Consider the following 27,321-nt stretch of genomic DNA (forward strand, 5'->3'; position numbering starts at 1 on the left):
TGGATTACTAATAGAAATATAAATCCTCGCTACAGTGGTACCTTTATTTTAAAATACACCGGATGTATACGTTTGCCCTCCCTTACGTCACGGCCGTAATATGATGTTTCATGTTAATTTTTTGTTTTTTTTTTTATGAACTTTTATTCGATGTAGTTGTCGTTTCCACTCGTTGACTATAGGTATACATGTGTAACGAGGACATACTTTGTATACTTTTATGAATGTGTGCTTGCTCATCTAACCGTCCTTTAGGACAAGCTTTGCACGAACAAAAAAATGAAAGTGTCCAATCACTCCTATAACGGGTAGTACAGCACGTGTGTTGGTGCCGTGTCTCGTAAGAATGTGAGTGATCACAGCAACTGTAATATCAATGCTGTACACTACACTTCATTTTGCCATCTAAGGTACCTGGCTTACTTTTTCCAAAGAAAAGCAGTTGTGAAATTTGGACTATGTATGCAACCGTCTGATGCTACAATCTCTTATATTTTGACGTAAATCCACGCTGATACCATAAAAGTGCGAGAAATTCGCAGTTGCAACACCAACTGTTGTGACGTATGCTCCGCAACAAGTATCGTATACAATAATTGAAAATCAATCTTCACTGCAATATAAAATCGGAGCGTTCGTAGCCTTTTTTGTGCCATCGATTGTTGTACGCGCATATGCTGTACTTGTATCGATAGGGGATGATCATAAGCTTCCGATTCCGTGAGGGTTTCAGGAAGGTGTGACCAATCGAGGTCTGAAGACTTTGGTGATGGTGCAGGATAACGAAAGCTAAAGGATCGTCAATGTAGAATATTCGATGTTTAAGTTGCTTAGTCCTCTTGATTACATGATTTTTTTTTCTTTTTTTTTTTTTTTCACTTGACTTACTTTAATAACTGTCAGCGAAATTGTAAATGCGAGCACGAAATCAACTACAGTATACGTAGGTATTATTCGGCTACATTCAATTATTCTCCCCCAGACAAAGCTCAGCTGTGAATGGCTGTCTCTTTTTTTTTTTACCTTCAATAAAAACGTTACGTTATTAAATTTTATTATTCAAGAGTGTAGCAATTCAAATTTTACAAGGTAATATTGAATTCAATGGCAAATTGGTACAACAATAAAAATTACAATGAACAAGGTTACGATAAACCAACCACAACGGCGTTCAATAACAAAGGGTGCACTTGACATTCAACCACCAAGCCGTTCTTAGCAAACGAAATACTTAACAAGGACGTACGATAAAATAAGAACTCAATACGCAACTACTGCAAAACGTCAGACGGAATTTCATACGGTTACGTAGACGTTCATCAGTATACGACCATCGACATGTGTATTATTGTTATTACAGTTACACGCACGTTTGATGAGATTAACCAGACACCACAACGTCTAGCCAAGGGATTTTAAAAGAAAGCATACCGCAAGTGAAGAGCAAATAAGGCCTTGGGGTCAACCGCTGGTTCTTGACGAGCGACCGTTACATTTATTTGTTCGTAGAATGGATGTACGAGCTCTGCCCTTCGTTTGGAAGCTCGGACGTAACAGGGCACTTTTCATTGTGTTTAACTCGCCAACGATTGTCGGCAAATGACATTTGCAAAACAAAGTTAGACATATTCCTGAGATCACATAGCTGTCCACGTTTGTTGTCGAAAAGAGTGGGTTCGTTGAAACAAAATATCTTTCAAGGCCTGTGTGGTGCAAGGAATGTCATACAATTTTTTTCAATGTTTTTTGTAAGTGATGAACCTATATTTAATGAGCAAAACAAATTATTACGAAACTTATCACAGATATTGTAGATAAAAGCAATGGTATTTAATACAATCAGAATTTATAATTTTTGTTTAACTGAACAACGACATTTATTTATTTTTGTTAACTGATATAAACAACGGCACTATCTGGGGAATATTTTTTAATTTTTAAGATGATTCATCAACAATTATTCGAGTTAATAGTGAGTTTAACACTGATTTTAATTTACTGATTGGCACTTTTGAATGATCTGTAAACAATTTAGATGACATTTTTTGTAACAGTGTCCTTTTTTTATCTACGCATTTTTTAATTAAGATAAAAAAAAGTAAAATCGCTCGATTACTCACGAGTATATGAAATTCAGCTTTAAATTGATTGTTCGCTTACTGACGGTATGATTGGCAATTTTTTTTTTTTTTTTTTTGCAATACTGTAGAGGTACAATTCGATTTTCGTACCTAGAGCCCAAAAGTCAGTAAGCCTATTGAATGTGTGACTTTGAGTGATTGACGGCTGAATCGTTGAAGTATCGATTACTTCGCTGCAGTTTCGTGAATACCAAATTGATACAAACGGAATAAAATACTCTCGTGCTATCAGATTGCCCTTTCGATACTTTTATCATTTATTTAGTAAATAAGTAAAGTAAAAAATAAATTAAATCGAATCGGCTTCGCCTCAGAGGGTCATCTCACGTGCGTGCTTCTTGAGACCATGTTTTATTATTACCAGCTAAAACTAAAACTAGTGTGCGCTTTTTAAAAAATCTGTATTGTAATTTTTATTCTTTCAGCGAAATATTAATGCAATTTTCATAGAAAGTCTCACGTATTTTAGAAACTCTCTTTGCTTATATCATACTAATTTGATTTGTTAACATATAATAAATATTCAGATGGGTGGTTGTGGAAGGATAATTCGTCGTGGCAACCACCCCATTGGATAAAGGATTATGTGATTGACTTTATTTTATTTTGCTCATAGAATCCTGTGACTTAAAACCGATTCAAAGGAGATTATGGAAAAATCGGTGTTACACCATCTTATTGGGACCAGTATTTGAGATATGTTATGACTTTACCTATACTTCCTATTTCTTTACCCCTTTTATTTGATATAAATTTCATGGGAGATGTGGAGATAAAGTTAGAATCAATCATACTGCATTACATTGGTTCGAAAAAAAGTGGGTGCAAAATTTTATCATGTTCAGGAAGTAAACGAAAAATTGATCGCCAGATATATCCTTGACAAAATACGAGTAGACAAATAGACAAGTAGACGAATAGACTGGAATCCAAGTTAAATAGAAGCTTGTGAAAGTAGAAGAAAATCGATGAAACGAGCAAAGTTTTAAATCAATGAAAATCAGTACGTATCATTTATAAATTGTACAAATAAATAAAAATATTGTGAACACACGTTCGCATCGAACACAGTAAATTATTATTATTATTTTTTTTTTTTTTTCAATTGTTGGCTTGATGAATGTGATGATTTCGACATTCCATTGCAGGGATACAACAAAGTGGTTGTAACGCATGTACCTATACATTAATTTTAATATGTTTACAAAAAAAGTTGGAGAACGTTTTAACGACACCATGAGCTCAAGTCTCGATCTCTGTTATATTTTCTACATTCATCTCCCGCCATGATAATAAATTACATCAACAAACACTCGCATCATTGCTTGAGATTAAAAAGAAAGGAACAACTGAGCTCTAGTTCAAAGAAAGAAACTTTGAACTTTGCCCCCGAAAAAAAAGTAATTAGCATCGTGGCTTAGAAAATAAGACACAAGTTCCCATTTCGGAGCCCAACTGCCAACTTATAAGCCTGATAACCCTCCGACCCGAATATCAATCGTCACCTTTACCAACTGGCCTTAAAACCCAAGCCCAAACGAAGACACGCGAGAACACCTTATCACCAAGTACTACAGTCGCCCCAATCGCGTATACCATATACGACGAAAAACAATAGATTTGTCAAGCGACCAAATTCGTGGGCGTGAAAGCTCGCACGCCGATACGCAAACACATAAACCCACATGCCAGAGAAAAACGGAGCACCAGAATCCTTGATCCTTAGAAACTACCCCCTCACCGGTGGTGGGTGTCGCTACCACCGCGTAAGCCCAGACCACCAGATGGCGCTCCCAGAGTCGAGGCTCGCCGCGGAGCTTGCAACCACTGCATACGCGCCGGCGCACTCGTAGGGGTTGTTGGAGGACGTTCGCGGGGGTAGCGAGCGAGTGGACGGCAGTCGGGCTACGTCGACGGAGGTGTGCGTGCGCGCGCGTCTTCACACACGTTACATATACACATATATATATAATACACGATAGACAGAGGCACCAGGTTGGCGCACACGTCTTGCCTTTTTTTTCGAAACAAGTTGACAAACAGTACCCGGGGCACCTTTGGGCAGACCATGTCCACGACAACGGCGGCAGCGAGCGGCGAAGCCACCGGGCCCCAGCTGAGTGCCCCATCGGCAGCCGTCTTTGATTAGTAAAGTGCGTCTAGCTCGGTGAAGTGTTTAGCCACCACGACTTTTCTTCCCTTTTTTTTTTTCCTCCTTCTTCTTTCCATTTCATTGTTTCTCCCATCGATATCGTGCATGAGCCAGTGCGCGTCGACGTCAGTGCGATAAGTACCGAGTGAAAAGTACTGCTGGTGGCTTTTAGCACGTCGGGCCACCGACACGACTGTACTCGGAGGAGCTCGGTAAGTGAGCCCCATTCCTTGTACCCGTCAGTCCTCGGTTGAGGGAGGTGCCTCGCTCGCAAGCTCCAGGGCAATGAAAGGGGGGGGGGGGGTCGCGAAAAGCTCCGGGGAGGGAAAAACACATAAACAAGGTAGAAGATGTTTCGTGCCCCGTTGCGCGGAAAGCAGGGCTGAAAATCGATGCTTCCCACGAATACCTATGTGTATATATAACAGGTACGAAAGCTGCGATTTTGCGCGTGTGTAAGTGTGACTTGTCGCGTCGAGTAGCGCCCTCCCTCTCGCACACAGACCGACTGCTTGGCGCTGCCGCCTCGGCGCTTATCGATCACCACTCGCTCGAGCTTTTCCACGAGCCATGTTGTGCTTGCCCCACCCCCCCCCTCCTCGCGAGCTTTTTTCCTCTCCGTCCCTCTTCGACAGCTGCACGCGCTGCTCCCTTTTGACTCTTTGCAATCGCCTCGCTTTTTCTCTCGTCCTCTACACTCCTTCTTCTTTCTGCATATCCAAGGGTAACTTGACGATGCTCGCATTCGTGTGTATCAGACGGTCAGGGGGTTCGAGTTTTTTTTTTTTTCTCTTCGACCTGTACAGCCTTCCTCCGCGCTACTTTTAGCCTTTTGGCTGGTGTTCGCGGTCCGTGTTACGAAATGGGAAGTAGTAGAGACACAAAACGTCGATACGCCCTCATCTTCCTCTCGCCCTCTCGTGTACGACCCAGCCCCCTGGTTTTTGTCCGTGTTGATGATTCATTGTAAATAATATACTCATGCCGTAAGTTGCTTCGGTGGCTCGATTTTTTTCCACTTTGTTGTTTTCCGTGTTTTTCGTATTGCAATTGTCCATGGGAGGGAGCTTTTCGTCCGTCCGAACCAGTTGCAACTGGTTACAAGCTCATCGGAGACCTCTGCTGCAGTGAATACAGTACCAGAGCTATTTGTGTGTTTCAATAAAATTAATGATGGTGATGATGTTTTGATCGATCTCTCTGGTAAGCTTCGGAGTTGCTTCCAGTTGTCTATTTCATGCCACAATGGTCGTACAATCAAAATTACAGCTGTCGCACGCGTATACGTACCGTATATTTTCGAAAAAGGGACTAATGGTGAATGAAAAAATTAGTCTTTGAGACTGGAATGCGGCTAACGCGTCTAAGACGTTGGCGACCCTCACCCTTTCTCCTCCTCTTTGGCTCGAGCTTAAATTTTCCCTCCCTCTTTCCAACCTTTTTTTTTTTTTTTTTTTTTTTTTTTTTTTTTTTTTTTTTTTTTTTTTTTTTTTTAAACCAACAGTAGTGTCTGTTTGCCAGTCGAACAAAATTACATCCTTGACATGAAAATTTTGCCTGGTATGCTGCAATATCCACAAACGCGTGTTACCGTAGGCGGAGGTTCTTCGAATTTCTATTGAAGAATAAATAGAAGGAAGAAGCGGAAACGTCTTGTTTTCTCGAGGAGCTTTTTTTCTTCCTTCCACTCGGAGTTGGGGGTTGTTTTCCATCACGTTCGGAAATAATAAAATCGATTCAAGTCTATCCTGTTGCGATCGGAGATGTGTTTTTTTTTTTTACCTTCATTATCGAACAATCGATGGTTGCCTTAGAAAGCTTTTTTCTCCCCTTTAGTGTTTACTCGGCCGTAATGGACACGTATTATTTCACGAAACGGTGACCTTGCGTCTTTTGACGCGCACTATCTACTGCACGGAAAAAGTGGATGACTCGATGACGATTGTCCACGTGGATTCTGGCTTGTCGAAAAGGACAGTGTCGCACCCCTCGCGTTTCCCGACACGTTCCATGGAAAATCTTAATCTTCCCGTACATACAACCCAATTGAAATGGATACATTTTAATCCACGGGTGCGCGCTCACATCGGGTCAAGGCAACGAGGGTTCGTCGTGGAATCGAAATAGTGTGACTGCATGGATGGGTACAAGTTTCGTTTGGTCGCTCGTAGAAAAGATCGCGAAAAACCCCGATCCACGTGAGCTCGGGGATGGAAAAAGCCACAGCCTCCCATCTCCAACGTATACCAACGATGGAATTTTCATTTCGCCCCCAACAGGGGGAACTCCAGACGATGGAATTGCGATGCCTTGCCGATATTGTCCCGTACTTCTATGCACATAAACAAAAGTACCAGGAGTGGATGCGCACCGGATCATGGAAAAATGAATAGAAGACGAATATGCACACATACGCATAGGGATGTCTTATTCCAGCTGTGGTGTATGTGTTGGCGGTGAAATGGCCTTTTGCGTCGAGGCTGGCGCGTCGTCTCTCCCCCGACGCCCACTCGCTCGGCTGACTCATACCCTACCCTCCTCCCCGGCAGTCAGGTCCGTCTACTCGTCGTGGTGTGGACGTTTTTTTTTTTTTTTTATTTCACCTCCCTCTTCCCTCCCTTCGACGGTGGGTCTAAATTTGTCGCTCCTTTTGGCGACTCGAATAACAAATTACCCACTTGTCCTGTGCATCGCACCGGTTTGGTTTTCTTTGGGCTTGCCAATCATGAAAAATGTACAAAGAGTTGGTGTATGGATTTTGCACGTTTTTCGGTGGGCAGTTGAAGCTTTTCTTTTTACGGAAAGCTTATCTAATTTGCGATGATGATCGTTACAGTCGCTAAAGTAATGAAAAAAAAAAAAAGTTCATTTTGCCATGTTTATCGTATAAAGGTGCATCGATCGATAGTTTACGATTACTTTCATCATGAAACTTCTATTTTACTGGACAAACAAAAGAAAATCGATGCACATCTGCATATGCTACATGTATATTTCCATCGTGACATTTATTACATTACTGTAGGATACAATTATTGTATGTGCACACATGCTTACTGATGGCGCAGAATATGGTTTATCAACTCTTATCGATTACCCCAGCTTTGCATATTATGTTCAAACAGTGAAATTATGTAATAAAAAAAAAGGAAGTTTCGTGTGGTGAATCTTTGCTTTTTTTCCAAGTCTGGCGAATAAATTTGGAAATTCAACTTGATATTGCAAAATCTTTATACTATTACCACTTAACTTATTGTATTAAATGTCATTGAATTCAAATATCATTGATATCAGAACACTTACCTAAAAAAAATCTTTTCTTAGAATAATATACTTACCCTAAAGTACAATCATAACATGTTTATAGTGAAGCAGTATAATTATGAAGAATAATATTTAACAATCATCCTGAATGATGTGTCATATTACTGAAACTTTTTGTTTGGAACCATAAATCGCAAAATATTTACAAAATGTCAATTTTTTCGAAACTAAAACGAAATTTTATCTTTGATAGTTATAACTTACAGAAATTTATTGATGAATTCATTTTTATCTAAACTAATCATTAGGAATGGTCAATTGTTCTAAATGTGTAAAAAAGTGATAATTCAGAAAAATTATAATAATTGATTAGTTATTTAATTTTTTTCTCAGTTTGTCCCATGCAATTTACACATAATATTTAACACATTTACTGTGGTTTTTTGCTTAGCAATCACTGCTGGGATAAAAATTTTTCAGTGCTAAAAATTTAATTTTATAAAACTGTGTCAAATTTTGTTCCACATGACTTGATATTCTTGTAATTTTACAAATTGATAAAAAATTTTTTAACAAAGTACTTGGGATTTAAAATATCTAATTCCATATACAGTTGTTCACTTATAAGTTTTTTTTTTTTTTTAAGGTACCATGAAGTTTACGTATTCTAATAAAAAACTGTACTTTACGATTTTATAAGGCTATAGCAGATACACGTACAATTGTTTTACAAAAATTCAACGCATCGTAGACAGCACCTCTGTGGTTGTGTGACAATCTATAATAAATTAATACAAGAAAAAAAAGGAAGCCAACTAAAAAAAACGTGTTAAATGAAAATTAATAGTTATTTATTCTAATTTATAGTACTGAAATAACTGATTTTAATTTTATTATTTTTTATTTTTTTTCCATTTATTATGAACAGCAAATGGGAAATTGTGAAAAAAATAGAAAGCTGCATAGTATAGAAAAAAAAAATTAATAATAATTTCGCACTTACGGGGCATAAAACCGATTGGCATATTTATTTAGCATTAGAAATGCTTTGACAAATTCAACTAAAAATTAAATAAGACAAAAGAACAATTATAACGTCACATTCACATGTACTTAAATAAAGAATCACGATACAAATTTTTTTTAAATATTTGATACTCCTCAAACCCGAGCCCGAGCAGGAAGTCAAGTGAGGATATGATCTGGGATCGACCAGACTTTGTCTTCTACCATAATCAGTCCCTAGTCGGGCTTGTAACGCTATATTTGATGGACCCCTGAGTAATAAACCTTATTTCATCCTTACTCTGCGTATGCATCGCCTCACATACTACACACCTTTAGCAGACTCGCAACCTGACAAAGTACGAAGAGTACATCGATGAAGGTTAATTTGAAGAACTTATTTTTCTAGTACTTGATGTTGATAGTTATCCGTATGAAAATGATTTATATTAAATTAAAACAATCAATTTAGATGGTGATTTTATTATTTTACACAATTAAATGCACAAAATTGATCTAATCAATAGACACAAAATGAACTGACTTTCTTATACTTTTTACATTATATTTTGTTACCGGTTTATAGAATGTTATCATTATCTGCAACAATACAGTAACATTTGCAATTACAACAATAAAACTTGGATGAAAAACAAAATTGCACAGTCGTTGAAGAAAGAAGTGAGAGTAATAGCTATATGAATCGGTATGCAGATAAATTTATATAAACATATGCATTCCTTATACATTCTTCGTTTGATTTAAATTACATATTGATAAAACAAAACTTTATATTCAAAAGTAGCAATATTTGATTACGTTATGGAGTGAAAATTAGTGACGCAAATTTTAAGATTTAAAAACTAATTGAATGTTAAATAATGATACCAATTTCTCATACATGGATACTCAGGTAGAAGTTGAAATTGCTTGCTCTTTAGACAGTGCCATTTTACGAAGAGTATCATACTCTATTATGTCTTTGCTTGAGATTCCTTCGGTTTTTTCTTTCAACATCGGCAATATTTCGTCACCAATCAATTTAAATATGTTTACTATTATGTTGTCTATACGCACAAAACTCTAAAATTAGGTGATGAAATTGTTATAATTTTATTAAGTAAATGTTGTTTAAAAACGTAAATGAAACCGAGTAAAACTGACCATTAACCCTGGGCTCCTTGGGTTTATTCTGATTCCACGCACCATGTAACTTAAAGATTTTTCATAATTTTCCTTGTGATGATATTCAAGACCAACAAGTATAAGAAGCTGCTGTTGATTGTTATGTTTCTTGAATGTTTTTAGCATCAAAAATAGATGAAACAGGATACTAAAGTCTTCATCGATGATTTTCATGCATTGGCCGTACTGTAGTATCGCACCAAAATTGTCTTTCGCGGTTTTTTTAAGGTAATCTGCAGCTACCTATAAATATAAATGTTAAAAAAATAAAGCACACACGTTTCATCATTAATTATATTTAACAGTTTGCCTATAAAATGTTTAATATGTAACAAAAACCTTGTACTCTTTCAGTTTCATGTGGTATATTCCCATTTGATGAAAAAACATGTCTGATTCGAGACCTCCATCCTTCACGTAATCCAGGGATACTTTGGCGTCCCCAAAACTTTTGGCTTTAATTAAATGCCTTGCCAAGCGCAGTTGTACCTTCAAATTCGTTGGATACAATTGTTGTATGGTCACAGCCAAGCTACGGGCTGATGTAAAATCGCGGCTCTCTTCATACGTCTGGACCAAATAGATCCCGTACAGCACATACGATATTTTTGATGTATTGTACGCAGTTTCAAAGCAACTGATTTCTTTAGGACTCGCGAGAAACAAGAACCATTCCGAGCGCCTGATGCGCCGCAAATTTTTTCCCAGAATGAAATGCCATAGTGGGCAGTCGGGACTGTCGGTAATAGCCATTTCTGCATATTGTACGGCTTTGGTGTAATCAAAAAGAGCGGAAAAGGCGACGCATTTGCAGCCGTTCAAAGTACCTCGAGGCCCGCTGCTGTTGATAAGCGTCAAATTACTTGGTACTTTGATTTCTTCGTCGATATCGTCATCAACGTTATCCTTAATCAGCGCGAGGACGCGATACTTTGTAGCCTGTACTACGTATCTCACAACATCTATACAGATGTTCTCTTTCTTTATTTTTCTGAAATAAGAATTTGCATGTGTACTTATATGATCAGAGATTTCAATTATTTTGATCAAACATTAAAGTAACAGAATAAATGTTACGGTACAAAATTTTTACTTACAAAAATAAAAAAAAAATACAACTGTATCTGATTCATAATTCTTTTTACAAATACATTTGTATTAAAATTTTTTTTATCGCTAATGACGTATGTTACGTGAGAAAGAGATTGATGTGCGTCGCAGAAATGATTAAAACCTTCGTACGTTATACATAAATTTAAATAAAATAATTCTAATAATTAATACGTAAATAGCGTAGCAGTCGTGTCTGAGATGTAAAAATTGTATTTTTTGCTTAAATTGAACCGCTTTTTTAATTTTTATAAAATAGTGAAAAGTAAACAGAATCAAAATATCAAAAATTGAATTGATAAAATTCTTTGAGACAAAAATACGTGTACTTACTCTTTGTCACAGTTATAAATGTCATCCGCGATTTTCACGCTTTTCCTGGCTTTGTTGTAATTATTTTTTAAAACGTAAACATAGGCCAATATCAAGTTGTTCATTAAATTCATCAAAGGCACTTCTTCCTCGTTGTGCAATTCGCTTTCGTCAAAATTTTCCATCAACTTTTCACTTATGTCCCAATCGAACGGAGATTCCATGCGATCCACCATCTTTTAAATTTTTTCCAAAAAATTAAAAAACAACTTTTTGTACGACCACCCGTATACTCTGTGCAACTGCTCGAGCACCACTAACAAAGGAATCATTTGAAACAACTTACTCAGCCAGTCCACACAAAGATTCTTTCCCTTTACAAATACAAACATGGTGTAGGTTCGGCCTTCACTCGCGTGGTGGCGTACTCGTAGAGCCAAGTGACAGCCTAACCTCCACTGAAATCATCGATGTTTGTAATATTATATAGCTCACTTACGACTACATTGTTGTGTAGCTATAGCGATCAAGGGAGATTGGAATTTGTAGCTAGGAAGTAAAATTTTATGTCCTTTCTTATGATGACAGTAACTGTCATACTATTTTGATAGTTGGGATAAGGTAAAGAGAATTCGTGTGTAACAATGAAGTCATAAAATTTCAAATTTTCTTCAAGTCCTTGGTCTGAGAGTCCTGCAAAATATCCCAGTGACCAAATACATGTATTCCATGGGAGTGATCACAACAGCTACATCCAGTGCGGCTAAAATTTTGTGCAGGCAAGTTGACAAAAAGTTTTAAAGTGCTTAATTAACTTGTGGTACCCAGATAAGAGTACAAAAAATGATTTTAGAGCTGCCAACATCGGTTTGTGAGACCACCCACAACCTCCCTCATCACCGTATTAGCCAGTTGCACGCATCTGAATATTTATATACCCATGCATCACACTAAACTGGTTACTGCAATTTTTTCTAGCATTATCTTTAGGAAAGCAGTGTAAATGCATTTTCAATTCATGACAATGTAGCTTTTGGACCAGTAAAGTTAATTAAATAGTTGCTGTATTCAGTTTGGTTTTGTATTCTAGGGTCTAGATGTGTATGCACATTCAGATACCTACAACTGGCTTATACAGTGATTAGTGAGGTTGTGGATAGTCCCACAAACCAATGTTGACAGCTCTAAAATCCTTTTGTGCACCCTTGTCTGGGTACCACAAGTTAATTGAGCACTTAAAAACTTTTTGTCAACTTACCTGCATAAAATTTCAGCCACACTGGCTGTAGTAGTTGTAATCACTCCCATCGAGTACCTGTATTTTGTCACTGTGATATTTTGCTCTTAGGCCAAGGACTTGAAAAAAATTTTAAATATCATGACTTTTTACACTCAAGTTCTCTTTGCCTTGTCATAGCAATACTGTAGTTTGTCAAATAAAATATTAAAAATTTTTATAAATATATTTTTTTTACTGCTGACCCAAAATTGTATTTTTATAATAAGCTTGTAAGATTAAGTAGCTGTTAACCTCAAAATATTTATACCATATGCAAGTTCAACATTCTTGTGTACCCATCATAAATACACACATACCAATATCTAATTAGGTATCACTCGGCTCTACGAGTGCGTTCACTAGAAAATCCCAGTGAATGTAGTTCCTTCATTCCTTCCCCCGAATTTTCGATGAACGCTCGAAGTAACGAAGTTCACTCGCCGCCACTCGGCTAAGCGAGTGATGTCACGCCACCACGCGAGTGAAGGCCGAACCTACACCATGTTTGTATTTGTAAAGGGAAAGAATCTTTGTTCTTTGTGTGTACGTACTACGTAACAGTCAGGGCGTCAGGGGGCACTATATGTTATGTATACAGTTTTACGTGACTTTTTTTGAAACAAAGATGTTACACACACTATAAGTCAGTATATAATTATAATGTATTATATTCTAGACCTGGATTTCAATATGTAATCTCGAAATAAATTTTTTTTTAAACATATTTTTCTCCATTTTGGCGTTTTGTACAACGGGATGTGTTTTTGATTTGGAAAGGATAAAATCGTAGCTTAAAAGTTCTAGCTCGGTTGTGGAGGGAGGAAACCACGTGAATCGCAAAACGAATACGTATTTATTTTTTCTTCTAGAAAAATGACACAGAGCGGAAATACTTTCTTCTCTATCTCTTTCTCTGTCTGTGCGCTCTGCCTGTGTTGACGAATAGATAGCGCCAATTTTTCTTAGCAGTAAATACTTTTTTGCACTGTACTATTCGTGACGGTTTTCACGACAAGAGGAATTTTCGTACCTGTTACTCGATGCTTAAAAGAGACTTCTCGCGCTTTCCCTGGTTGGGTGCGCACCGGAGGTGCAAACTCTATTTTTTGTACTGAGGACGCAGTAAACGTCCAAAAGGAAAAAACGCCTAAAGTAGGAAAATAACTGTTACATTGAGAATTTTTCAGATTAATCGATTACAAAAAAATTTCAATCGCAATTCGTTAAGTAATCTACCTCGTTATATAATTTCAGAATGTATCATTCTTTATGAATCATAAACAAAAAAACGTATATAAAATTTAGATCATAGTATTTTAAATTATAAAAATTCATGATCAGCAGTTGCATAATAGTTCATTTATGGCGGATATGGTGGAATTTTATTGAAATCCATGCAATGCTTTCTCGGTAGTCGTGATGCCTTTTTCATCATTGGTGCCGTAAGTTTCCTAATTATTAAAATTCAAATAAGATATCTGGTCAATCACAAATTCCAATAAATTTTTCATGTGTAAGAGATTAGTGTTTCCATCGATTGTTACTTTTAAAAATTGTAAATCCTCTCGGAGTTGTAGACTCGACAACAAATAAGATTAATAGTGACGACGAAATGATATTTTCAAGGGATTAAAAAAGAAATAGCATTTTAATTTCAACAGATCGTCGTTTTTGAATTTATCACGTAAACTTTTTCAGAAGAAAGAAATTATTATTTTTGTTAATAAGCAACATTTTAAAAATTTACATAATTAAGGGGTGTATATTATAAACATTCGAAAATGTATATATTTACGTGGAAAAATGGAATACAAAGATAAATAAAGAGCTTCATTTCTACCTAAGCTGCAAATCAATTATTCAGCGGAACGTGTGTATGGAGGTTCGGAAAAATTCTTTGACCCAAAATAATTTTGTATGAAATCAAAATTGCACGTAATGTTAATTATACATTTTCTCAATATAAATTTTTATACTCAGAAAAGTGAAACAAGCAAAAATATTACACAATTTAGTTTTTGGACCCGATAAAATGTTTCCTCTTTCGAAAAGCAAAAACAACCCCAAGCGTGTAACCAATCCTTGTATGCATATGTCTACATATGTTGCAACTCTGACATGGAACAACTGTTTCTACCGCACATTAAATAATTTCCGCTGATCACATCATGTACACGAGAAAGCCGAGACGACAACCGCTTTTGTCTATAAGGTTTCTGCCCTCCTTCTAGACTACACACACGAGCAGTGGTGTCAAGTCCAATGCCTCTTCTTCATTCGTGTATCTTCGACTAATAGTCAGTCTGTTGCTCCAGTCAAACGTGAATTTCTTATCTCTCCCTACACATCACTGAAGAATACCTACTTTAAGATGTGGTCTCCTTATAGCACTTCAGTCTAGAGGTTTTTTCATCCAAACCGTGTCATGAAATTCGTTTTACGTTTTAGAAAATTTTATAAACTCGAGTGACAACCTGTAGTGATATCAAACTTACAATATACAAAAGTTAGTGAACGTCCCTACGTATATTTCATCTTCCACGTGTCTAATGTTTTTAGGTTTATTTTTATGCCTTTATTTTTTTTATTTACATGCATCTTTACTTATTTTTTCCTAAATGTTTCAACTGTTTTCTATTTTTTCCGAAATTTGCACTGATTGGTTTTCCCAGAGTATATCATTGATTAATGTTATAAAAATGATGAAACCACCATATGACCATGTGTTGTATGATATTTTTTGATATGGAAGGTGTAAAGAGTCCCACTTTGGCGGAAAGGTCAAGTCTTGCGCCCAGATTACCGAAAAAGTGATCTTTGTGTCTTTTTACACTTTAGTCACGAAGTTGAGATTTTCGTTGTTTGTTCAGTACCTGATTGGAACAAAGAAGCAAAGGTTTTAAAATTCTCTCTGATTCAGAAGCAGAATTTCATTATTATTATGAATGAATCATTGAAAGAAATTCCATTATTACCATATTCATGAAACAAAAAACAAAAAGATTGAACCCAAGGTATTTTCCTATTCACCTGTCAATCAAAAATTAAAAATTTCAATTAAATTTTAAAAACGAGGTGTTTTTGTTACTTGATCTTTTATTTCATTTCGTTGAGGTTTTATTTTACAACAAAAACAATTTTTGATTGAAAATACACACAATGGGGACCAAGCATGATTTTTATCCTAAAAGTTCTTAAAATGTAGAGAGAAAATTTGTCAGCACAATAAAAATCCTATGTTTCTCGAGTATTTTTATTTATTTATTTATTTATTTATTGATAAATATTGTGGGCAAAAAAAATCAGATGTAAAAGTAATACTCTGTTTTTGTGTGCCTACAAGGTATAAAACACTCATCGTAGGTAAAATAGAGACCTAAAAGGGGTAGTGTGAGATTAAGGGTCGGGAAACAAAGCTAGGGCCATTCCACCGCATAAAGACGCCCGGGAGTCCCAGCACTAAGCAGCTCACTAACAACGCGATTAATTATGCATTCCAGGCTCTGGCCTCCCTTCCTTCCTGTCTCTCTACCTGCGATTGTGCCCAATTACCCAGCAAAATTCCAGCGTCCATTAATTAGTTGCCCATATCCATTATTGGATTCCATTGTCTTGCGTAAAAAGGATGTCGAAAAAAAATCCGATGCCGTTTGGACGAAAGACCCTTGTTTATTTTTATGACCGTTACCTTGGCGAGCCTTCCACCCATTGAACCAGTTCGTATAGCAAATTACATTTATTGTGGTGTTACGTTACTATAAGAACGGACAATTTTGTACATTTGGGTGACTGATGTGTACATACTGTACTGATGCTTATGTAAGAATTGAAAAACAAATTGAAAATGCTTTAACAGTAAATCATTGAAGATGCAGACATTGCTTTGGATAATTCCACTTGCTAGTGATACAATAATAACGTACAAAATAAATTTATGGAAATTGTTACATAAGATTCTTGAAGACGTCTAGTTTTTATATTTATATTTTTCGAGGTTCTAATTTGTTTGGAAGTGCACATGTTTTCTGTTACTTTCTGAGTACTTTTTTGCTCATAGACGTAATCCAACGTTCATTTCTCTCCATGACATACAAAGGAAATTTTCCTGTTTTTCGAATGTACGACAATATTTGCTAGTTCTTTCGTTACCAATTAGCACTTTCTGTACTAGAATCTTACTTGTTCGAATACTAGGACAGTTAGTTTCCTAACGTTAGAAACTCGATTCTTAAACGAACTCGTTGATTATTTTACCAATAATAGTCAATTTACATTTAATGGTTTGTATCAATCTTGTAAACAAACCTTTGAAGCTTCATGGTATTCTGAAATGTCTTTTGTTAGGCTGTACTCAATGTCGACTTGTGGGTTAAACTTTGAAAAGTGTATTAATCAAAGGCTGTCGATGCACAGTTGATTCGCGTGTGACCAACGTAATGATAAATCAGTTGACATGAGCAAAGGAGGAATAAAGAGTATGAATACATTTTTCACAGAATATCGATTAAATATTTCCCTCATCCCATTTGCGTTTGGTTATGGCACGTACAATTTAAGTTATTTCTCTAAAAATTGGTTGTGATATTTTGCGGAACATAACATTTTAGAGAACTTGAAAAACGTTATTGTACTACATGGAAATATCAGAGAAGCTGAATAAATTGATGTTATAAATATAACACGTCTCAAGTGATGATAAGAAATTTAAAAAAGTCTCTGGATTCTGAGCGTAATTTACCATAACATTAGGTCACAACGTAGTGTAAAAAAACACAAGCACATGTTAATTAAGATGGCAATAACATATTTTTTCTCTATGGTTGATGTTGCAGAGCCGAGAGGATACTAAGTGGGACCCAGCCGTAGCTACAAAACCGTGAAAATGTCGTCGGTGAAGGTAGCCGTGAGGGTTCGTCCCTTCAACATGAGGGAGATCAACCGAGAGGCCCAGTGCATTATAGAAATGATCGACAAAACCACATGTAAGTAGATATGGAAAATAAAAACTATAATGTTTTGTGCCACTGTTAGCATCAGTCTTTCTTTATGGTACAATTCATCGAGCTCACAGCACTTTCAATTTGTATAAATACTATTTTCCTCTCGAAAAAGTATGTATTAATGGATTCGAGAAGAGACAAATAGTCGTTTATTTGGTGGGTGTGTGACACTTAAATATTTTTAAATAGATGATTGTACTTTTTTATCGGCATATCTCTGAGTGCTTTCAACAACAGTTGAAATGTGTGATGTATAAAAAAAAAATACAACTAATAGCATATATATTGGAGCATTAAATTTCATTTTATTTCTTTTAAAGCTTTTAAGAAAAAAGGTTTTTTTTTTTTTAATTTTGTTTGCGATTAAAATGATAAAAAATTAATCCAGTAGGATGTTCAGTCTTGCATTAGTTATTTCAAACAAAGTGTTGAGTGCTCAAATTAATGTAAAATTTGTGAATTTCGGGTGAATTAATTCTCGTTTTGTATTCTCATAAAAAATTACATTTTTTAATAAAAAGTCACATTTTGATATGCTTTTGATGAAAATTTGTCGCTTGTTTTGTATACTCCTCTACAATTATTGTTTGACAAACTCCTCTCGTCAATGGATGTTGTGCATCGAAAAATATTTCTTATCCATACGAGTCTATGAAAAAAAAAAATCCAACGTTGCCCTGTGGTACTCGTAAAATCCTCCGTACGAAAAACTCTATTTTTGAAAATAAAAACGAGGTGTGAAAAAAAAAACCTTGACAAAGTCGTAAGTTGCATCGGGCAGTAAGCAACTCGTACCCAGAGTAGGTGTTAAACTCGTTGCGACAAAGTTGTGATTGGCCGCTCAATGAAACGCTGAGCGCCGGCAAACGTCGGGGCCGCCGTCTTTGGCCGAACGAGCGGGGCGAAAGCAAAAAGTGAGTCAGGTGGGGTTCGCTGCTGTCGCATACCTGCGAGGAAGCTTGTGGGGGATGACAGTATAGGCGCTAATGGAGTCATAAATGTACACACACACGAACAATGCATAGACTCAAAGTGATGGTAATTTTAATTTCTTTGTCTTTATCGCGTCGCTTGTATAGCTCGGCAGAGCCTCTCCGGATCATCTCTCGGGAAGCCATGTTGCCGATCAATACTCCGCAGTTCATGAGTCACGCGCTGGCTCCGCTATACTGCTTCTATATGTATATAATACCGCGGCTCTTTGCTATATTTTCTTCTCCCCACCTCGCGGTATACTCTCCTTCCCCAACAAATAGTCATTGTTTCATTCATGGACACCCCAAACATGCTTATATATAGGTTTGTCGACCGTTCCACGTACTCCATCCAACATTTTTTCTTATATATTGTCAAATTGCACGTTATTTACCAGTGGGCGAGGGCATAAATATATAGTCAATACGTTATTTAGTCTCCCCTTCCTCGATTCCTTCTATCTCGCACCCTTCTACGGTTAATTAACCAGACTTGGATTTTCCACCATCCTCCTCTTTTCTCTTTATCATTCTTTTTCTTTCAGTCTGTTCTTTATACTTTTGTCATAGTCGAGTGGTACTTTTTGCGTGGCACTACATGCATTATCATCGACCAAAGTCTCGGAATATCGTGTAACTTTGTTGAAATTGAATTTATCAGCTTCAAATGATGCTGTCGTTTCTTTGTGATGTATTTGATGCTGGTACAGATGTTGCTGTTATTTTCTGGATTATAAGAAAAATAAGAGCAAATTACCTTTATGTTTGTGATCAAACAGTTACGAACAATCATGCAACACTCAACAAAATACTCAAAGTGTTAATTACTCGATGAACTTATTTGAAATTATAGTGAATTATCCTTTATGTGAGCCCTGCACCCATCCCCATCGTGTCTACGTAGATTTGTATGATTCTTACCGTTTTGTAGATCAATAGACATTTTTTTACTTGGTTTTGGCTTTTGCTTTAAAGTTGAGCACCTATTGTTTTAGAGACCGCATACTTGACCTTATCAGTCAACTTGACATTGGCTTCGACGTCTTTGATCGGGACATACTTTATTGTACCGATGACCACGCGTTCTGTCTGTGTGGCATTGTTTCTCCATTTTTGTATCCCATAGTCATACCGTAGCACCTCTGCGGATTTTTCGAGCCACTGAGCAGCCCCTCTCTTTTTTCCAGGAGCTGATGATGTGTCATTTGCACCTACATACGTATTTTACTTTTTTGCCAGATCTTAAATGCAAATGCTATCGTTATAAATTACACACGAGACTGAACACAACTTTCTTCGGGATTGAGGTTTTGACTAGTCTTTTGGATTTGAAGGTTCCATCATGCAGGAAGCTTCATTTTGACCAAGGATAGGTGGAAGTCTCTTTCACGCATCTAGATTATAGCCATTTTTGCACTAATCTTGGAAGATGTTTGATGTGTTTTTCATTTTACAGTAGTAAAATCGAAACCTACTCGAATAATAATGCTTCGTCTAGGTTGCTGAAGTATTAACTCTAGCAAAGTGAATATGTTTTGCAACTTTGCGGATTGTCGATGGCGGATACATGCGTTCAAGGAAGAAAATTGATCCAAATGCATTCTTACAGTCGATTAACGAAGATTTTGAATTCGATGCAGGTAGAATTTTCAGCAGATCCATATGCTAATTTTTAGTTGATCTAGGTAAATTTCCGGAATAGTACAGATAGGTTTCCAGCTGATATTTCATCAAAGGTTTCTTCTTTGAATAAGACCTTATTGTTCCGCAAATGATAACGACAAGCTCGTAGTCTTATTTCATCTAGTGTGTTGTATAACGAGTCTTTGAATTGTGATTACAAGGAAATCGTTGTTACTTTTGGTAGATAAATTAGTATCACATAAGACGTTAGTAGCACATCGATGTAAAGTTCCGATCATGGACCATTTTTATTTTTCCCGATGGATGATTGGAAGAATGCTGAATCGAGAGTAAAAGTTTAATATTTTCCTATGTAAATCAGAGGCTTTGAGTATTTTTTAAATCGCGAGTTAGTAAAAAATATGAGGACGATCGTTTCCACAAGTTGTTTGACATGTTTCTTGCAACTCTTTTAATTAAAAAATAAAATGAAAATATGGTAATTGAAACATCAAACACTAACAGCAGAATAGTAGAGGAGTATTAAATAATAATGAAAGATGGAACATTTGTTCAATCGCAAGTATCCTACATTGATCTTCATCCATCCATTTTTTTCCAGAGAAAGATTATATTCGGTAAAACTATGTAAATACCTTTAAACATATTTATGTAATGGTCATTTAACAGTTCATTGACTCAATCTAATGCAATTCGTTAACTTATAAACATCGTAACTACATACTTGGCTCTCACTTTTTCACGCAATCGGGACATCCTAAATATTGTGAACACGTACATAACGTACATCACTTATATTATGATCATCATGAACATAACACTATAGACATCCTATTTAGCCCAATCGATTCACTTGCAGCATGCGCTGTTGATATTGATAATGATTTCTCTGGTGCTTCCGATGTACTACAACGATACACTGCAATAACCGATACATTATCCTGAATGCTGGTTCTGTTTGCCTTTCCGGACAACTCTATTTGATAATTTCTGGCTATAGTATCCGTAGGATGCTACGCATGGATGCGTTACGTGTGCACCAAGTGCTAATTGGACGCACTTGAAATATTTTTATTGTTGCTAATATAATGTAGTAAAGCTGATATTTAATGCATCATAGATTTTATAAGTAGTTATGTTTAGAATCTTGACTGTTGAAACTGAAAGAGTCTTTGTCAAGTGTCAAATTTCATAAATAGTTGAAACTCTACGAGTGTATGCTAGATTGAAACTAGGAGAAAAGTTATTAAAATAATTATCTTCATTTGATTTCTGAGGGAAACCGTGTATTGAAATCAAAATTCTTAATCTTTCTTGTTTACATCATTACCTTAATAAATGTATAAAATGAGACGTGAAACAATACAAAACTCTTCAAGGACTCGAGAAGGCAAAAATTTCACTCCTAAATGAATTATTCACAACATTCATCAAATTCTTTTTATTTTGTAGAAAGTACAGACCCCTTTCGTTGCAGTCCTTTGAAAACCTCACAAATTGAGCAGAAAAAAAGTTTCAAAGAGAGCAAAGTTTGCATTGAATAAAATTAAAAGAGCTTACTGAGCATAGCGTTCCTTCAATGGCTCTCTAATTTGTGCAAATAAGTTCTACTAATGGTACTTCCCACGCCTGAAACGCTCAAATTGAAGTTGAAGATTAAAGTTCCACAAACGTCATGTTTTTCTTTTTATTGAATGTTTTATTTGATGTTGATTTGTTGTTATTATTATTGATCATAAAGAAAAACTGAATCACTCAGAAAGACGATGATGGATAAAAATTATCCGACGTCATTTGTTCAAAGTTTAATTGAGGAAACGCCATAATGTGTCATATCACTGGTTCTAACTAAAATCCTTAAAAGCAAAAAGTCATTGAATTATCCTTTCAACACGGATAAAAGAGTGATATTCACTACTATCAGTAGGGATCCAATCCATCTCAAAAAAAGTAATTGTTAAAGAACCCAAGCATGAGCTTTCTTCAACTCTAATCAGCACAATCGAAATGATGTGTTACGCGATGATATACTTTTATACTTTTCAAAATATCCCGTCAGGTCTCAGGGTCCATACTTTGTACTGGTTTCATGGAGCTCAGGAAGTTTCCGATTTCTTATACAATATATCTCAATGCGTTTAGTAAGCATTTAAGCATATCTGTTTAAACATGATGTCATGAATTAACTCTTGCAGCGTAAAAAAAAAAACAAACAATTTACCTCATCTTTGTTGGACCAATTCAGCATTGTATTATAGACCTTGATGTCCAAGAGAATTGGTTTCCGATGGATACGGACAATGAACACATAGCATAGTTGACTGCCTCGCATACGTACGCACACGTGTTACACGTCGAGATGATGATGGGGGGAGTTCACATGACGTCAGAACGAGTGGACACGTGCGTGCAAGACTTACCCCACTTTGGTACAGACTACATATAGTTTACACCCGTGCGTGGGACTGGGCCATTATATTTTATGTGTATGTACACATTTTCAACGACGCTCTTTTACAGTTTCCTTCTTTTATGTCGTCTCGTATTCCGGAGACGTGGAAATGGAAGTTGTGATGCATGAATTATACAATTTTCAACGTTATGATGGCAACAATTTTTGTCAAAGTATGGTAGAGAGGGACATTTTATAACAAGTCTACGTATTCCAATGATGCTGGCAATGAGTTGAAAAACTGAAGTGGCATTTATTACCAACATCAAACGCATAATCAACAATCATTGTTAACTTCACCATAAACTCGTATTGTTACTCTTAGTTTTTTATTTTCAAAATAATATGTAAATTAAAAATTACAATTGGTTGATCCTCAATGGTGTGCGGCAAACAATGCGCAAATTTGTTGTTTTAAAACTATAAAATGTTTTGCTCGTGATATGCTTTACTAAATAAATTAGGTGCAGCATACGTGTACCTAATGTATTATTATCCGCTGTGTTATTTGTTACAATGACAAGTGGTCCTATTATTTCGACTTTGGCCTTCGACAGTCAGCTATTTGTTGACGTGCAATTTGGTTCAAAGAGTTACGCAACGCCCAAACTGTATGGTAAGGGTTGATTCGCTCCACCAATTGGCTTTTCACGACTAGATTTACTGGCCTCAAAGGTACATTGGTCACGCCCTGATACACCAGTATAAACTTCGAAACGGTGCCCGAGGCTTTTATGGCAACTTGTTTGAATAATCTTTCGTTAGCGACACAGCAAATGGGCTATTGTTAATACTTGTTTGATGTGACTTACTACGGTTGGAAATGAGATTCGTGTATGAACAATATTAGTTATACCTGTGTGGTATATTTTTCACGGCATTCACTGATGTAAGTCCAGCTATACGTTAGGTCAACAAAGAACGTTTGAATTTGGTATCTTAGCTGGTCACAAGCTTACAAAATCTAAGTTCCACTATGAGTCCTTTCGGTGTGATAGTACATGTGTCTGGAAGTATTGCGGGGAGTTGGAATGATTTTCGAAAAACGGTAAATAGCTTAGTAGAATAAATAATGTCGTGGACAAAAAAGCGTAATTTCAATCGCACGTATCTATATTATTCAAGTATGTAAACAGGTAATGCACAAGTAGTAGCAAATAATTCAAATGAAGCAGATTCGTACATTTTTCGTTCGACCTACATACTTTTTCTACGAGCACGAAATATTATTTATTTCCTCCTATTCATTAAAACGGCGCCTAAATGCACATGCGCTGGTTTACTTTAGTGATCTCGTTTTGGTGGCTTAGACCACACGAGCACTTTATAACCGAAACTTTGTTGTACTCGATGTGAAATGTTAATTATCGTGAACTTTCGACTGGTATTAAATTCAACAAAACATTGCCACGATACAAATACAATTTGTAACAAAAGATGATGGAGTTTGTTTTCTTCTCTGTTACAGCAATAGCCAATCCCAAGGCACCTCCAGGAACAAAGGACGCCGTCAAAAGCTTCAACTACGATTATTCATACTTTTCTATGGACGTAAGTATCTTTGGTACAGAAAACACGGGTGAAAGCAGATTACAACGTGTCCAAAATCTTTGGGCGCGTACGTTGCGTAGTTGATATAGCGAGGCAAGTCGGAAAATTGCCAGATCAGGTCGATGGTGTTGAGGAAAAAAAAAATTCCAAGCGCGTGCGGCCCCTTTGAAATATTCAAGAAAATATTACCGGAGATACCCGAAGACCGGAACATCGACCGGCCCTTCCCTTATCCCCAGTAAGCGTTAAAGTCATGAATTCGCAACGCTCGGATGATGTAATTATCTTTCCCGTTCGTGCGACGATTTTTTAAGTTCAGTACTTTGCCTCGTCGACTTGTACACCCCTCGCATTGTTATACCCAATATGTATTTTAAAAGGAATTTATGAGTTGGGGATTTTCACGAGTATGTTCGTTTGTTTGTAGCCCAACGAAGACAATTACTCCTCCCAAATTATGGTCTACAAGGACATTGGCGAGGAGATGCTGGAACACGCTTTCGAAGGTAGGTAGAAGTGGTCGTGGAGTTATACGTGCTCGTAAATACTTATAAAACACACTTACCTACACGAATCAGCTTACGTAGTCTCGCATACTTTTATTGGCATGAAGTGGTACACATTATACGTCGTAGTTCACATCTACAGTCGTGTACTATCGTTATACAATATCAATAACATTTTTTATGTTCCATATTTGATGCTTTTTTTTATTCTAAAACACTAAGTTCTGTCAAGCAAAGCTGGAATTTTAAATTATAAGGGGTACATATTTTATTAGTTACACTTTTATTGAATCTCAATAAATTTACAGGACTCACAAAGTCAGTTAATTCTTGTAAATAAACTGGTTTTCAGCCCAGAACTTTTTGTGCAACAAAACAACAAGAAATGTTTTTCCTTTCATTATCAATGAATGAAAACTCTGATTAAGCCAAACAAACATTATTCCAAAAATAAAATTTGGCTGTTCCATGCGAACCGACAACAGGTTACAACGTGTGCATATTCGCGTACGGGCAAACGGGAGCCGGCAAGTCCTACACAATGATGGGCAAGCAGGAAGAGGGCCAGGAGGGCATCATACCACAGATCTGCAAGGACCTGTTCCGCAGGATCAGCGACAGCTCGAACGAGGAAATGAAACACTCGGTCGAGGTCAGCTACATGGAGATATATTGCGAGCGCGTGCGTGATCTCCTCAATCCGAAGAACAAAGGGAACTTACGTGTCCGTGAACACCCTCTTTTGGGGCCTTACGTCGAGGACCTATCTAAGCTTGCTGTTATGTCCTACGAGGACATCCACGATCTCATCGATGAGGGAAATAAGGCCAGGTATAAACGAACGAACTATCATTTGTTAAGTGTGAGACTAAAGTTACGCTATAGTTTATTAATGTCATTTTCTTATTCCATCTACATAAAAGCATATCCATCAAACTCGCCGTCTCACCCTCTTTTTTGCATCTATTTTTTTTTTTTTTTTTTTAATGGTTTATTTAATCGTTTTTATTAACAACAGAACGGTGGCGGCGACAAACATGAACGAGACATCAAGCAGGTCACATGCAGTATTCACCATATTCTTCACCCAGCACAAGGAGGACACAGTGACTGGTCTGGCCACAGAAAAGGTCTCCAAAATCTCACTGGTCGATCTCGCAGGTTCGGAACGTGCTGATTCCACTGGTGCTAAGGGTACTCGCCTCAAGGAGGGCGCTAACATCAATAAGAGCCTGACGACCCTCGGCAAGGTCATCAGTGCCCTGGCTGAAATTGTAAGTGCTTTCGTTTTTCACTGTTTTTCCTGGCTAACTATCAGACCAGAATCCATTGATTTTTTGGTTTGAAATCGGTTGATTAGTGATATCATCAGTACAAAATTAAAGTTTTTTGGGGTCCCCATCGTGACCATTAAAATAACTCTATTTTTTTATTCTTTATACGCTACTATACTTGGATAAACTCTCGACTGTTCACAGGCGGTAAGTTCTTTTCATTTCTTCAGTGATACGATGTTTCGTTACATTCTATCTTCTAGTAAATTTAGGATAGTTAGGGTTCATGTGACAGAGATAGGAATAATAGAGATCCCCTGACCCCGCGCAGGAGTATTATCCTGCATTTTTCTGACATAACCTACAAACTCTATACCTTGTTTGTTTTATGTTGGTTTTCATTGAAATACACTATAATATACCGCAAAATTTAAAAAAAAAACTGAATTTAGAAACTACAATTTATCAACTAATATTTTTTTTCAGTAATATCTTGTTTGCAACAATTTCATAAAATATAAATAATTAATTGGAGGTTAACTCTCATAAGACATGGTATAAAGAGCTCTACTTTAACATTTATTTACTCTAAATAACGATCAAAAGAACTATTGAAAAATAAAAGGTTATTTTAGATACTCTAAAAAAAGATTTTTAAAGTTTTGTAGCGATTTGTGCATTTTTATTTAACTCCTAACCATCAAAATAAGATTATATTTGTTGTACTTATTTGTAAAAATCTACAGTTCATTAAATTCTTGGCGTAAATAAGTTTCATAAAATTCTTTCGTATAGGTTAGTTATGTTACGTGGGTTTTGGGTCACACAGTATCGTGTTCCATTTCAGGTGAATTGGAAATTGTTGTGATTTGGAATTCCTGTATCCTGCAATCGAGCACTTGCTAATATACCTTAAAATCCGGATAAATGTGCACTATATCGTCTTATTACAAATATTGAACATTAAAATAAGCTACAATTAGCAACGATGACAATGAGGTTTAAGAAATAAAAAAAAAGTCAAGACTATAAATAAACTACTCTAATATTAGGCTTTCGAGCCCTTGTAAAAAATTTAGTTTTTTTTTAATAGAGTCATAGAATTTATTGTTTTGATTGATTTTTTTTTTTTTATTTTTTTTTTTTTTTAATGTAACGTGTAAATTCTGTTATGTAACGATCATTTCGGAAAAAATTTATTCTCTGTAATAGGGGCAGTACTGGTTGTTTTCGAACGTATTCCAGTTTTAATGGTTTTACCTTGCATGGGTCTGAAGCTAGATATGACTTGAAGACGAAACTTGCCGCGTATTTGTGTAGATATATTTTTTGAAAAAGAGGAATAAGAACCTAAACTTTTACACTGCCTTGTACAGTGGGTGTGAAGTCAAAAAATAAGCTTTTTATCCATTGTACAGAGAAAAAAAAAGATGAGTTTCACAACTAAAAATTTGATCGTCAATGCATGAATA

General features: G+C 36.3%; 2 protein-coding genes across 6 annotated transcripts in view; one reads left to right on the top strand and one right to left on the bottom strand.

The window, feature by feature from the left end:
* The first annotated feature begins 4,096 nt into the window (after nucleotides 1-4,096).
* Nucleotides 4,097-27,321, top strand: part of unc-104 (kinesin family member unc-104) — a 48,303-nt gene continuing 25,078 nt past the window's right edge. For all 4 annotated transcript variants that reach the window (XM_089596005.1, XM_089596008.1, XM_089596006.1 and 1 more), the window contains exons 1-6: nucleotides 4,097-4,294; nucleotides 17,281-17,430; nucleotides 23,987-24,069; nucleotides 24,497-24,575; nucleotides 25,061-25,406; nucleotides 25,594-25,849. In XM_089596005.1, the coding sequence (XP_089452131.1) occupies nucleotides 17,331-17,430; nucleotides 23,987-24,069; nucleotides 24,497-24,575; nucleotides 25,061-25,406; nucleotides 25,594-25,849 (864 nt within the window). In that variant the 5' untranslated portion in view covers nucleotides 4,097-4,294; nucleotides 17,281-17,330. The remainder of the gene's footprint in view (nucleotides 4,295-17,280; nucleotides 17,431-23,986; nucleotides 24,070-24,496; nucleotides 24,576-25,060; nucleotides 25,407-25,593; nucleotides 25,850-27,321) is intronic.
* Nucleotides 9,371-11,580, bottom strand: LOC149373703 (uncharacterized). Of its 2 annotated transcripts, XM_089596010.1 has the most exons (5): nucleotides 11,516-11,580; nucleotides 11,191-11,405; nucleotides 10,087-10,738; nucleotides 9,727-9,990; nucleotides 9,371-9,645 (listed from the first exon to the last, which is right to left on the bottom strand). In XM_089596010.1, the coding sequence occupies exons 2-5, from the start codon at nucleotides 11,403-11,405 to the stop codon at nucleotides 9,472-9,474; spliced, it is 1,305 nt and encodes a 434-aa protein (XP_089452136.1). In that variant the 5' UTR covers nucleotides 11,516-11,580; the 3' UTR covers nucleotides 9,371-9,471. The 2 variants fall into 2 exon arrangements, with proteins under 2 accessions (XP_089452136.1, XP_089452135.1); XM_089596009.1 differs by lacking the exon at nucleotides 11,516-11,580 and having other exon boundaries at nucleotides 11,191-11,479.

Source organism: Copidosoma floridanum, unplaced genomic scaffold (genome assembly GCF_036245765.1).
Source record: "Copidosoma floridanum isolate Cflo_tuat_1 unplaced genomic scaffold, Cflo_Japanese_pri ptg000029l, whole genome shotgun sequence".
NCBI classification, from domain to species: Eukaryota; Metazoa; Arthropoda; class Insecta; order Hymenoptera; family Encyrtidae; genus Copidosoma; species Copidosoma floridanum.

Bases quoted from the DNA above. Each gene is read 5' to 3' on its own strand.
- LOC149373703 (XM_089596010.1), bottom strand. From the start codon at position 11,405: ATGGTGGATCGCATGGAATCTCCGTTCGATTGGGACATAAGTGAAAAG. The intron at 10,739-11,190 runs GTAAGTACACGT...TTCTTATTTCAG, and splicing joins ATTTATAACTGTGACAAAGA to AAAAATAAAGAAAGAGAACA. The intron at 9,646-9,726 runs GTCAGTTTTACT...ACCTAATTTTAG, and splicing joins CAAGGAGCCCAGGGTTAATG to AGTTTTGTGCGTATAGACAA.